At 40.4% G+C, this 13861-nt stretch overlaps 1 protein-coding gene across 12 annotated transcripts in view; it reads left to right on the forward strand.

The window, feature by feature from the left end:
* The window catches only part of PCDH15 (protocadherin related 15), a 441732-nt gene that overhangs the window by 263679 nt on the left and 164192 nt on the right, over window positions 1-13861 (forward strand). For all 12 annotated transcript variants that reach the window (XM_033149148.1, XM_033149157.1, XM_033149155.1 and 9 more), the window contains 3 exons: window positions 1582-1788; window positions 9899-10033; window positions 11368-11517. In XM_033149148.1, coding sequence (XP_033005039.1) covers window positions 1582-1788; window positions 9899-10033; window positions 11368-11517 — 492 coding nt within the window. The remainder of the gene's footprint in view (window positions 1-1581; window positions 1789-9898; window positions 10034-11367; window positions 11518-13861) is intronic.

A 13861-nucleotide genomic window follows, 5' to 3' on the forward strand; every position in this document is an offset into this window, starting at 1 on the left:
GTATGCATGCGTGTGTACACACACACACACACACACACACACACACACACACCCTATATTAAATACTTGCACAATCTCATCTCATGAAACTGACAGATTCATTACACTGATTATTTGTGGTTAACTGATCTCTATTAGTGGAGGAATTGAGTGCAATCAATAGATTCATTTTCCTCTAAGGATGTTTATGATTGACAGAGATTTTTTAAAACCTGGCCATCCTCTCTGCCTCACCACCCCCACCCTCCTGCTCTCTCTGTGTGCATAGATGTAGTGGTGAGGAAGTAGGAAGAGTTCAAAAATACCATATCAGCATTTTCTACCTATTTCTGACACAGCTGGTGTTTAATTGGAGTAGACTTTGATATTTAGAATTAATGGTTATCCTTTAAAATGAACGAGGTGGTGTTCTTTACTACATAATTTAGACTGTGCAGCAGCGATGCAGTCAGTAATTTTTTTCTTACTCGCCAAGGAGATATTTATTATTTTGATGGGTGATGCTGAGATTTATAGTGATGGGATGGAATCCTAAATAGGCTATGAAGTTCCTGGCATCCATCCCAGCCCCAAGTTCTAATTAGGGCTGGTCTCAATCTTTAATTGGACTCATTTTGACTTGCCCCTTCAACAGGGCTTGACACAGACCCTCAGTGTTGCTGCCCTCTATTTCCCCAATGCACCAAGATAGGACAATAGTGACCAAGGTTCAACTCAGGTACTGCATTTAAGGTCTCCATTAGGCCCCAGATCCTGCCATGAGCCGGTACAGAAGCTAGAACTGAAGAGAAGCTGAGTGGTTCAATCAAGAAATTGTGAAATGAACACAATATTTCCAAGAGAAAAGTTTTCATGAAAATGGAAATGTGGGTAAATTTTACCTTTGTTGGTTGGTTTCTGCACACACACACACACTCCTTTTTCTCTGTAGACTTTTCCAGTTGCTTCCATGTCCAGAGCAGTATGTCCTTAGCTCTTAAAGTGATAAATCTTGGAGTGATAAATCTGTCTGATGTAGCCATACGTTCCCTAAACAATGTGATGCTGTTTTGGATCCCATTCCCAATCTGTGTTACAGAAACAAACTTGTGCAGTTTAATCACCATTCTCCCATCCACACACCCCAAATCTTCTCGGAGGCCCCTTCAACCCTCTAGAGCAGGAGCCTGGAAGTGAAGGGGACCGGGAGAGAGTAAAGAAGCCCTGTTCCACAAGCACACACCTGATCACACTACATGGGATCTTTCTTGGGGCTTCAAAATGACAATGGCCTCTGGAATGTGATGTCTTAACGCACAGTCCTTCCTTGAGTGCAATTCTTAATATTGTTTGGCTGCTTATTTATAAGAATAAATGCTTTTGCCAATTATGTTTATTTAACAATTTATTACTGTGTGTGTGGTGGTTGGTTGGTTGGTTTTTAACATTTATAATAACGTTTTTGGAAGCTGGCTTGCAAGGGCCTCCTAAAAGACATCTTACGAATGTTTTTAATGAATGAATAAATTCTGTTGGAGTTAATAGCCTGACTTGGATGGAGGCTAACTTTACCAGTAACAAACACACTTTTTGCTTTTGTAGGCAGAACAAGACAATGGTCATCCTCTTCCAGCGTTTGCCAATCTACATATTGAAGTTCTAGATGAAAACAATCAGAAGCCTTACTTCACAGAAGCAGCATACGAGGGCTTTATTTTAGAGTCCTCCCCTGTGGGTACAACGATCTCAGATAACCAGAACTTGACATCTCCACTGCAGATCATAGCTTTGGATAACGATGTAGAAGAGGTTTGTGTTTTGCATTGTTAAAATATTTAAGTGTGCTCTGTGAAATGCCATATGTGTCCATAAACTCTGGATGATTTCATAAATAGATTTTTTAATAACCCGATTGCACCAAGGTTTACCAGTGTAACTGCTGCATGTGACACACACACAAAATGGGTGAAAATAAATATTAGAATTTTTGGAAACAGTCCTCAACAGATTACTCTCCATCAATACAAAGACTGTTTCAGGCTATTCTCTTGTTTCTGTGATCCATTAAAAAGCAGTGAAATATTTTCTCTAGTGGCTTTTGCAACTGAAGTGATTCAATTCCAGGCTAGAATGGCAATAATGTACTTGTAGGGGCTCTGATTCAGGGGTTTTTTCTGATTAGTTCAGGCCACTAGACAAATTCCAGGCAGGAATGACGAACAAAGTTTAACAATAAGGCTTGATTAACCATTAGGACGGTTAGCTAAGGAAGTTTTGAAACTCCATCTATAGTAGTAAAAAGATATGTTTTTGCCATTTAGAAGGAAATAAAACATTGTGTAGAATGCAGATCACAATTTTCATCATGATAAAGTCTTAAGTGGTACTGTGGATGAACCTGGATGCTTTTTGCAGATTCTGTGGATGCAGCTTCACAGATTGTCACCACCCAATCATAGCATAGGCAGAATGGCTAGATGCAAAGAAGGACAGGACCCCAGTACTTTCAGGAGTTCTACAGAGGGCATACACCTTACAATTTAGTAGTGAGAAAAGCTACTCTTCTCATGTTTTACCCCAGGCATAGGCCAACTTGGCCCTCCATATGTTTTGGGACTACAGCTCCCATCATCCCTGACTACTGGACCTGTTGTTGTTGTTCAGTCGTTCAGTCGTGTCCGACTCTTCGTGACCCCATGGACCACTGGACCTGTTAGCTATAATAATAATAATACATTTATTATCATTGTACAACCTGTGTACAATGAAATTAAATGAGCCTCCCCCCCCAAAAAAAACACTCAATCTCTTATCAAACTGTTGTACGCCACCTCACAAGTCAATTTAGCTATGTTATTTTCCGTTCAACAGCCTAACAGCCCATGAATAGAAGCTATTTTTTAGCCTGTTGGTATGGCTGATTATATGTCTATATCTCCTGCCCGAGGGTAGAAGATTAAAGAGGTGATGGCCAGGGTGTGAGTCATCCCTGATAAATTTTCTCGATCTCCTAATGCAACGATCCCTTGCGATGTCATCTAGCGGACTCAAGGGACAGCCCATGATATCATATGCTGTATTCACCACCCTCTGCAGAGACTTTCTGTCCGTGGCTGTCAGGCCAGCATACCAGACTGTGATACAATATGAAAGGACATAGGGATGATTGGAGTTGTAGTCCCAAAACATCTGGAGGTCCGAGTTTGCCTATGCCTGTTTTACCCCATAGATTGGTCTCCTCCAAGCCTCCACTCTTCTCCGTCTTGTACAAGCCTCTTGAGGTCAGCATATGTCTTCTCCCCTTTCTCATATTTAGTTTATTTTATGCAGCCATAGCTAGATGCCTTCCTGTTCTGCCAATTCCCCTTCAATCATATCTTTGACAAGTTCCTTATTTATTTATTTATTTATTTAGAATGTGCTCTATTGTACTCGATTGCCTTTGTAGCGAAGAGCCACACCTGCTGGATTCCCCTCTGTCCTCCTTTACTAGGCCAACCTAACATGAACTAGCATACATAAGGATCAATTTTGAACATATGTTAAATAACAGGTGGTTTATGAGTGACTTTTTAAATAAGCAAATTGCATAACCCATGCTGAAATGAAGCCTTGGGGATTTTTGAAGGAGTTAAGAAAATGAGATGGCTATGCTTAGAATTTCATTTAGGATAAATGCAGGATGAGATGTGTTTCAAAAGCAGCGTGTGGTGCTTGTTAAGGAATGGGTTGCTATCCAGAAAGGCAGGAGAGATCATAGCACAAGCAGATCTTTCATGACTTACTGAAAGGTTTTAATACAAAAATGTGATGGGCATGTTCCAGGCAAAAGTGGGCACTTTCAAGTCCAATAAATTTGAATGAGAGAATTAAAGATATGTTTAAATTTCGCCCACTGACACGAGACTTTTTAGATACTTAAAAGATTCAGGGCACAAGTTCATGACACAAATTCACACATAGTATATGCACATAGAGCAAATCATATTTATGATGCAAATTTAGACAGACTTTCAGAGGGAAAAACAAAAAAATCTAGCTTTAGTTTACTCTGAGGTGCAGGATGAAAACAGGATATTCTGGACCTGATACATTAATTTCCCACTGGGCAAATTAAGAGGGTAGGTGGGTGGAGTCTTACTGACACTGATCTTTTGCAGCATCCCCCAGTGAGTAAATTGTTTTTCAAGTTTAAAAAACGGAGTAGGGACAGGATCCACTGCAAAAGGCTTGGGGCTTAGGCCTCTGTGCCACCTTCTAACAGTGCTGTTCCTCGCCAAAATCTGTAGGACCAGGATCATGCCTCACTTTTTTTAATGGTGTTTTTCTTCATACCATCACAATCTTCCAGAACCTTGAAAGTTGTTGCTGCAGTTCCTATAAGTGTCTGGTGCATGATCTTCAAATACACATGCACACAGACCGTTCAGCATGTGGAGCAACTCTCTTGATGGATGCATTATTTACTAGCAGCTGGCACCTGATGACCATGCCATACAATGTGGTCCTAAGGTGGAGACATGTGGGAATAGGCAGTTGGAATGACTTCCAAAATGCCTTGTTTCCTCTTGTCTGATTTTACCCAGGTTTCCAGCCTACTGCTGGTTTTGAAACTGGAAGGAGGTTTTGTAGTTCAGCATAGCCTGTCAGCATATTGAATCTATATAGTACTGAAGACACCAAATTCGGTGACCCATGTTGCCAGGGTGGGAAGGAAGAGAGAGAGAAAATGTGTTTCACTGATGGAATTAGACGCCTAAGAACATAGGAAGCTGCCTAATACTGAGTCAGACCAATGGTCCATCCAGCTCAGTATTACCTAACTTGTAATGTTCTGTTCGAATGTTGTAACTTGCCCTGGGACCATAGAGTTAAGGGGCAGGGTGGTGGTGATAATGTTAATACATTGACTGGTTTTCAGAGCCTCTCCCAGTCCCACCTGAATATGCCAGGAATTGAACTTGTGACCTTCGGCATGCAAAGTTCTATCACTGAGCTACAGCACTTCCTCCTGGTTGCTCAGGTCTGGAATGTTGATAAATTTATCATTATTCCTGGAATTTTAGGTAGGGACTACTTCAGCAGTAAGAAAAGGCAGTGACCAAGTTCTGTTAGCAGCAATATCATCCTTGGAAAAAGAAGAAACATCTTTCCCAACCTCACCCGCAGTTCAGATGGCTGTCACTAGCTCCAGTATTTTAGGGGCCTCTGGCCATTGGATTCCTAGATTTTGCATCCCTGACTACCAGTTTCCAGAAGCAATACAGGAGCATTAGGGCTCTGCAGAACTTGCATTAGCTTGTTAGACTTTTGGAAGGATTAAAAGAAAGTGGGGCTTTGGGGGCCATGAAGCTTTTAAACAGGGCATCAGACTATATAAATAAATGTTCATATGTCAAAACAGGTATCTCTGTGACTAAATAGACTCAATGGCAGCACAGGCAAAAGGAAGGGGAAATAGAATTAGCTGCTTAAGTAATTTTTCCAAGAATATTTTCAGTCAAGTTTTTTTAAAGAGTCAACTTTGTCAACTAACATCACTGTAATCTCATTTACATATTATCAAAAATATTTAATTCAAAATTAAAACACGGTAAATTTGTTTTCCTGCATTAAATCAAAAACGAAAATAAAGATCCAATGCTAATTTAAACTCCCTGTAGACAAACCCCTGGGGTGTAACAATTTGATTTCTGCATGTGAGAACATGAGCATCTGAAGATTTGGTAAAATTAATGAACATGCATTTTCCCTCTTGAATCAAAAGACAGAAGTTAGTGTTAATAATCGTGTGGAGTTCACAAGCTCAGACATGGAATTAGTGTAGAACATTAAGTATTCATTTTAGCACGAGACTTCTGCATTAGCTTCAAGCTCAACATTAACTCTGTAGCAGAATGTCTAGATGAGGCCTGTGAAACTTGTGATCCACAAAGTGATTTATGCTCTTGAGCTATCTATGTTATCCTACCCAGAAGGCTGATCTACAATGGAAGGAAATTATAAATGCAAACAACAACAGCTGGCATAATGTAGGCTCCAAAGTCAGTAAAGCAACATGGCATATTATGGTTTAAGATAATGTGAAAGGGATTATAAACCTTGTTGTGTGACTCAGGGAAACTAACATAGACAGCTAGTCAGTATAGTCCCTCTGGCGTAGTTCAACTGGCCCTGAAAAAATGCTCTGTCCCTTTCACAGGGAGAGAGAGATTTCCCATGGAAGCCAATTATAACCTCTATTGGTTGTAAAGGTAAAGGTAAAGGGACCCCTGACCATTAGATCCAGTCGCGGATGACTCTGGGGTTGTGGGGCTCATCTCGCTTTACTGGCCGAGGGAACCGGCGTACAGCTTCCGGGTCATGTGGCCAGTATGACTAAGCCACTTCTGGCGAACCAGAGCAGCGCACGGAAACGCCGTTTACCTTTCTGCCAGAGCGGCACCTGTTTATCTACTTGAACTTTGATGTGCTTTCAAACTGCTAGGTGGGCAGGAGCTGGGACCGAGCAACGGGAGCTCATCCCATCGCGGGGATTCGAACCGCTGACCTTCTAATCAGCAAGCCCTAGGCTGTGGTTTAACCCACAGCTCCACCTGTGTCCCTTTTATCAGGGGTACCTACAGGGGCTTAATCAATACTGGAAATTGTACAGAGTCCTTATATGGATAAATGCTGGAGAGCTATCATTTCGGCTGAAAGAGCAGCAATACTGTATGTGGGAGAAAGGAGGTCTATTTACATACTGAGATTTATAACTGGATAATATAATTTGTTAGTTTCTAGGGCTGTGCTCCGCCATAGCTGACCTGGGGAATACCCAATCAGGATCCAGCACCAAATCAATTTCTGGAATGGGATCATGTGACTTAAGAGTTTTTAAAACCCTGTATGATTAGGAGGGGGACAGGGGAAGGAAATGCTATGTTATATGGTTATAGTGGGACTTTATCCAATAACCCAATTCATAGCTCCTGCTGTTTAGTACAAATAACATCCTCCTATTATAGGAAATGAACACAATGGTGTCAGGTTCCTATGACCAACAACAAAATCCACCCCTAACCTCTACTTTTTCCCCAAAAGCTTTACCTTCACAAACACACTGTTTTCTGAGGAATAATCAGCAGTGGTTTTCCATAAGAGAAGATGTTGGGAAACCCCAGTGTACCTGTATAAATGTTATTTAGGAATTCTAATTTCCCCAACTAACCTTTACCATTCAGGTAGCTTTCTCTCTTTTTTAATTTCTACTTTCTCCTACTACCCCTTTAACCTTCTTAAGAGATGGTGCAGAAATATTACTTCTGTTTCCGGCAGATCGCAACATGTGCATGTGATCTAACAGTGCGAGCATTGTTAACTTAAGAAGAGAGAATGCACATGAGCTTGTGACTCCCCTTTCATGAATAGGGAAATATCAATGGTGATTATAAAGGAAAAGTGTTTTGAGTGTTAGGTTCAGTCTAAATTTGTAATCTTTACAAATTTAGATAGTACTTCTGTTTGGTGGTCCATTGCTTTTACGTGTCTTATTTCAATAGCTTTTTAAAGGGGTTCCATGCATTATATAAGTTTACTGCTTACACTTATTTTATTTTCTACTTGCTTCATTTTGTTTTTTAGGTCCCACAAGGTGCCATTCCTGTAGGTATTTTTAGATGTTTGCGTTGGTGTGTTAACTCCTTCCTACTCATCGACTTTACTTTTTCTCACCTTCCTTCCTGTCTTAAAAAAATTGACAAAAAATTGAGCTGTCTTTTGCTGAATATACTTTTTCAAAACACTAATTTCAAAATAAACAAAAAACCAACTATTTAATAGCAGCTTTCCTTTCCCTTTTTCCACACCTCATCTGAAGATCAGAACTGTGATTATCTCTTCTGAAGAGGCGGCAGCCATACCATGTTCAAAGCTACCATCTCTCTTCGTTACCCACCTTTTCTCCCATTGCACACTGTCCTGTATTTCTCCTACTTCTTTGTCTGCACATAGCAGTGCTACTGACATATGACAGAATGCGGAACATGGGGGAAAGAAGAGATGCATCACGTGTGAAAAAGATCCTTAGTACTTTCCCTGTTTCTCTGTTCCTATTCCTGTCAGTTGCAGTGATGCTGTTAACACTTGTTGGAACACGAGCGACCACCTGTAGACACTTCCTTCTGAAATATCTTGCACGTCTTCGATATTTCAATTAGCTGGTAAAAAGAAAGTGTGTCACATTAATGGGTGTTTACAAGGTTTTTATAATACATATTTGCTTAGCAAATAAATGTTATTGCAGTACTTGCAGAAAGAATTATATAGAAACTTTTGAAAATGGGAAGTCCTGATGTTGTTCTGTCTGAAAATTGGTGTGTGGAATGAGACCTTTATTACTCTTCTTGGCTGGCTTGCTGCCTGGGTGTCTGATGACTTTCAGTTATCACAGCATACTCCACGATAGCATCTCACAAATACTATTCACAATAGTGTTGCAAAAATACAGTTTCATAGGATTTGACCTGGGGAGCACATTCTTTGGCTGCCGTTGTGGCACATAGTGCTGCCTTGTTTATTCAGAAATGTAACATTTTCACTAATCCCAAAACGGTAACAAATTAGACGAAGGGAGAAAGACTGAAAAAATTATTAGGGAAAAACCCACTGCCTCCTCACAGCTCGGGCCATGCTTATTTTTTTAAAATTTTTTTATCTTCTGGGCTCTTTGGTCACAGTGTTCAAATATGTATTGCAGAGTACACTTTGCAGAGGAAAGTATTCTAGGTTGAGAGTATTTGTGGTGGGTTGGATCCATGCTTAAAGTTGACCCAGTAAGTTACTTATAACTCACTTGAGTCTCATTGATTACAGTGGATCTCGCTCTAAGCCTGGATCCAACCTAGCATTTAAAAACAGTTTTATAGAGGGATGCCAGCTCCTGGGGGTTGAGCGGTTTTGGGGCCCCTCAATCTCTTCTGGGAGGTGGTTAGGGCTCACCATTGAAGCCACGTAGCCACTGCATTCCGCTCCGCGCCCAGCTTTTCTCAACATCCTGATATCACACATGCGATTTTGACCCTGCAATCACCCTTGCAAGCTGTCGCCTCTGGTTCTATATGAATTAAAGTGAAGAGCTCCATCACATGAAAACTTAGCCATTTTAATGCTTTCTACAATTTTTTAAACCAAGGGAATTCTCTTATTCCCCGGTGATGTGGGCCCTTTTTTCTGATACAGAAAACAAAAGATCCTTCACTCTGATTCTTTCTAAATGTCTCGCTTTGTGGCACAAATGGAGATCTTCAGCCCTTTGTTCTATGACACACAAGCAACAGCCTCACACCAGTTGCCAACATGTCAAAGCTATTGTGCTTCCCAATTACGTTAAGCATACTGGCAGCTTTCTCAAGACCTTCAATGGAAGCAGATGCTTTGAATAATAAATTATCGTCTTCCCATTGGCGTGTTGAAATCTGCATTGTAAGAACGGCTGTTTTTAGCAAATATGTTATCAGTGAATAGTATAATGCTTTTGCTATGGACTGCGGTTTTGTTCATCTGGCAGGTGGCTGGAGTCTTCCCCCTCCCTCTGCTTTTTAAAAGTTTGATCCCGAAATAATTGCTAAAATGCCCAATTGCCAAAAGACGGTTATGATCAGAGCTCAAATTATTTGGGAGAAGGCTGATGGCTTTTCAACAGCACTTCTGGTTAAAAGGAAAATGGTGCGTTGGGGATAAGGACTGCCTCCCCAGCATCTCCCCTCCAATTCAAGAAGAGATTTTAATTCCAGCAATTTAGGTAAACTGTATTGCGTTTCCTCCCAAATGTCATTGTCTGTCTAGATACATAGTACTATAAATAAAACAGCCTGCATGCATATTGTTACTAGACCTTTGAGAATGTAATAACCATTCTCTTCATTTCTCTTTCAAGACAAAGGACCCCCTGCTCCATATTTTTCTAAACGACTACAACACCTTTTTCACTGTGACTCAGACTGGCATAACTCGCTACCTCACCTTGCTTCAACCAGTTGACAGGGAGCTCCAACAGCTGTACACCTTTTCGGTAAGCAAATTTCAGTGGCTGGTTTATTGTAACGGAGAACAAGTAGGATATTTATTGCCGGATATGTCAAATCGGCATAAATTTTAAGAAAGCTTTTTCACAAAATCATAGAGTTGGAAGAAGTCTTGTAGGCAATGACATCGAACCCTCCTGTTGAGTGCAGGGAATCCATAACAAGAACAGCTGTCCAGCCTCTGCTTTAAGACCTGCAGCAATGGGGAGCTCACCCACCCACCCTACATCATTCAGTTCATTATTAAACTGCTTTTACAGTTACAAAGTTTCTCCTTCTGTTCAACCAATCTGCCCTCCTGTAACTTCAACCCATTGGATCAAATCCCAGCCAGTTGGGCAACAGTGATCAAGTCTTTGCCCTCTTGAGTAGGATAGGCTTTCAGGTATTTGAGAGAGTCATCATGTGTCCCCCTCAGTCTCGTCTTCTCCAGGATAAACACACCAAGTTCTTTCAACCTTTCCTCTTTGGACTTGGTTTTCCATACTGTTGACCATCTTTGTTGCGTTCCTTGTTAAGCATATAGATACAAAGGTATATCTGGTGCCTTGCACTTTCACAGGCGGTAGGGTCTTTTTGTAGACTTCAGATCTTCTGTGAGACATGCTACCTTCATGTGCACGGTGTGGTACATTAGTGTACAGTGGGGTGGTGGTGTGGGCATCACCTGACTCCTGACAGCTGAATCACTGCTTTGAGGAGATCAGGTGAGCACCACTGCCCCATCACACATCTGTGACTGTAGACTCTGCTGATTGGTTCTGCCTATAATGAGATTATTTGCTATAAGCAAATGAACAACGACTATTACTGGAGGTGTTACAGGCTTGCAAGTCATAATTTGGAGCATGAAACCCAGATGATAGTTAATTAGTTAGCTTACTTCTTCCCTTTGCTTCATCTATACATTATCAGGAGCAATTTCACACACATTATACAAGGCAAACCAAGTTTGCAAGTGAGTATTTGCTGACAGGGATCTGCAGCCATTCCTAGCCCCCTAAGCAAAACCATTCTTTTCCATTTACACCTTTAGATCTACACCTAAAAAATGGTAATGTGTGAATAGATCTAGAGGAGAATAAAAAGGAGGTAGCTCACCAATTAAAATGATTCTCTTGGATATAATTCTTCACCTGGAAAATGTTTTGAAAGGGGATTTTAAAGTGATTGTTTTCAGGAACTACTCTTATCAATATACTGAGGTTGTGTGCATGATGTGCTAAAGCTCAGCTTCAGTTAGTATTTGAATTATTATGTTCATTTAATTGTATTTTTTCTCAAAGTATTTCTCATGTTGTCTGTTTGTTTGTTTTTGAAGATGATAGCTTCTGATGGTGTGCAAGAAAGCCCCCCAGTCACAGTCAATATTGTTGTGATTGATGCAAATGATAACTCTCCAGCCTTCTCCAACATATCATATAATGTCAAGATTTACACAGACATGAGGCCTGGAGAAAGCGTTATCAAGGTACATTTGATTTTTTTCCAGCATGTTCTTCAACAAAGCCTATAGTGGAACATATTAAAATAAAATAAAATAAAATGTTCAGGAGGAAGGATCCTGATCTTCACCTGCAGATCTACTGGTATAGGGCAGTATACAAATTAGATAGATAGATGATAGATAGATAGATAGATAGATAGATAGATAGATAGATAGATAGATGGATAGATGAGAGATAGGATTCACTTCTTAAAAGCAGAGCAGCTGTTGGGTGGCCAGGAAGGCTGGTTTCCTCCCTCTGCCATAATTTTTGTTACTGGCTCTGTATCACCCTTTTGCGACTGGTGGGCCTCAGATCCGTCCTGTCATCTCAAGTAGTTGCTGTGTGTGCGTTTGTGTGTGTGACATTTCTGCTCTTTTTTTCACTACCCGCTTTGATGTTCAAAGTCTCCCCTTGCATTAAAAAGCTGCTGCCATCTTTTTAAAATTTGGTGACCTTCATTTCCTCAGAAGGAGTGGTTGTTCCTACAATTTGCATCTACCGTGAACCCTCGAGTTACATACCACTCTGGATACGTAACTTACGGGTTGCGAACGCAGCAAACCCGGAAGTGTATACGCAGAAGCACTCTGCATGCCGCATGCATGTGCAGAAGCAGCGCCTCCAGTTACGGACTTTTCAGGTTAAGAACGGACCCCCCGGAATGAATTTAATTCATATCTGGAGGGTTCACTGTAATTCTGACAGAAAAGAAAAACATTATAGACATTTCATTTGTTTAAAAATGAAGCTTTAAGGGTGTCCTGCATGAAAACTTCTGGATGTATCTGTTTGTAATATGGCAGAATTACTCTGTACTTAATGGCTAGCTATGCCTGTAAATTTCACCCACTTTTGTAAAAAGGAAAACAGTTGTAGCCATTTTTAGATTCCCCAATACATTGAACTGGGGAGAAAGGGGCAACCAGAGCTTTGTTTTATCAGATGTAATTCAGTCCTGAAAAATGAGGCAAATTGGAAAGATACAGAGTGGCTCTAAACAGATTGGGCTGCTTCCCAAAACCTTTGATTGATACAAACTCCTAGTAGGGGGTGAGTGGAAACGTTTATAAGTTTTGCACTTTTCAAAGTTATTTCTGTAAAGTAAGCATGAGACAGAAATCCAGTCTTTAATTTCAATCATTTCAACTCTTGCCTTGTGAAAGATGCGTTAGAATGGAAAACCATAAGAGTCAAAAATGTAAAGAATGCATTCTCATTTTTCAGTGTGAAAATAAGTAATACTCATTTTCCACAGAATCCGTAGTGGAAGGAAATATTTTCTTGCTATTGTTTCTGACACCACTGGTGGCCTCTGTAGGGGGGAAATCAGTACACAGCACCTTTCAGAGGCATGTATTGAATACTGTTTTAGACAATTGAGGACTTATTTGTTTTGGGGGGTTGTTTTTGTTTTGGCTTTGTGAGACTTTACCTTGAGATTTGGGCTTTGTATATAGCTTTAGTGCTATTCTTCAATTCAGTTCTTGTAGAAGTTGATCCTTAATACATTTTCTCCTGAGCTGCAGATTTTTTTTAATCACTGCTTACTACAATTATATATTCATGTGAGTAAAGAGATTCAGACTGGCAGTTTTGTTGCATTGTAATTGGACAGCCAATTGTTTTAAGATACCAGTCCTGGTTTCTTCTTATGTGAATCTTCATTTACCATAGATTAGCTCTCTAATCCTGTTGATTATTTTCTTATTGCTGCCATTCAAATAAATGAAAATTAGCCATTGCTTCCAAATGAGTTTTATCCCCAAACCACCACATTTGCTTTGGGATGGCAATTAGATTGGCTAATAGGGTCACTCTTGTTGAAGCAATATACATATCCCCCCCTAATATTCCTAGAAAAGGTGCAGAATGGGGCATGCAAAATGATGAGTTACAATGCTTGGGACAGTTTAGGAAAACTATCAAATAAGACATGATAGAGTTGTGTATCTTATGTGTGATACGGAGAAATAATGAAGCTGAATTGAACAGACAAAAATGAAAGACTACTTCACACATCATGTACTTAAAAGTATGGAATTCACTGCCATGAGATGTGGTGGTGAATAGACAAATTAATGGAGTGTGAGGCTATCAGTGATGGCTGTGTTCTAGCTCCTGTATCTAAGGGATCATGCCTCTAAATACCAGTTGTTAAAGAAGAATGAAATTGCCCTCACCCTGTTTACAGGCTTCCCATAGCATCTGACTGGCCAATGTGAGAACAGTATGCTGGACTAGATAGGCCTTTGGTTTGATCCAGCAAGACTCTTCTTATGTTCCAGTGTTTATATGCACACACGTGTTCCAAACAGGACTCTTAAA

Source organism: Lacerta agilis, chromosome 5, assembly GCF_009819535.1.
Source record: "Lacerta agilis isolate rLacAgi1 chromosome 5, rLacAgi1.pri, whole genome shotgun sequence".
Taxonomy (NCBI): Eukaryota; Metazoa; Chordata; class Lepidosauria; order Squamata; family Lacertidae; genus Lacerta; species Lacerta agilis.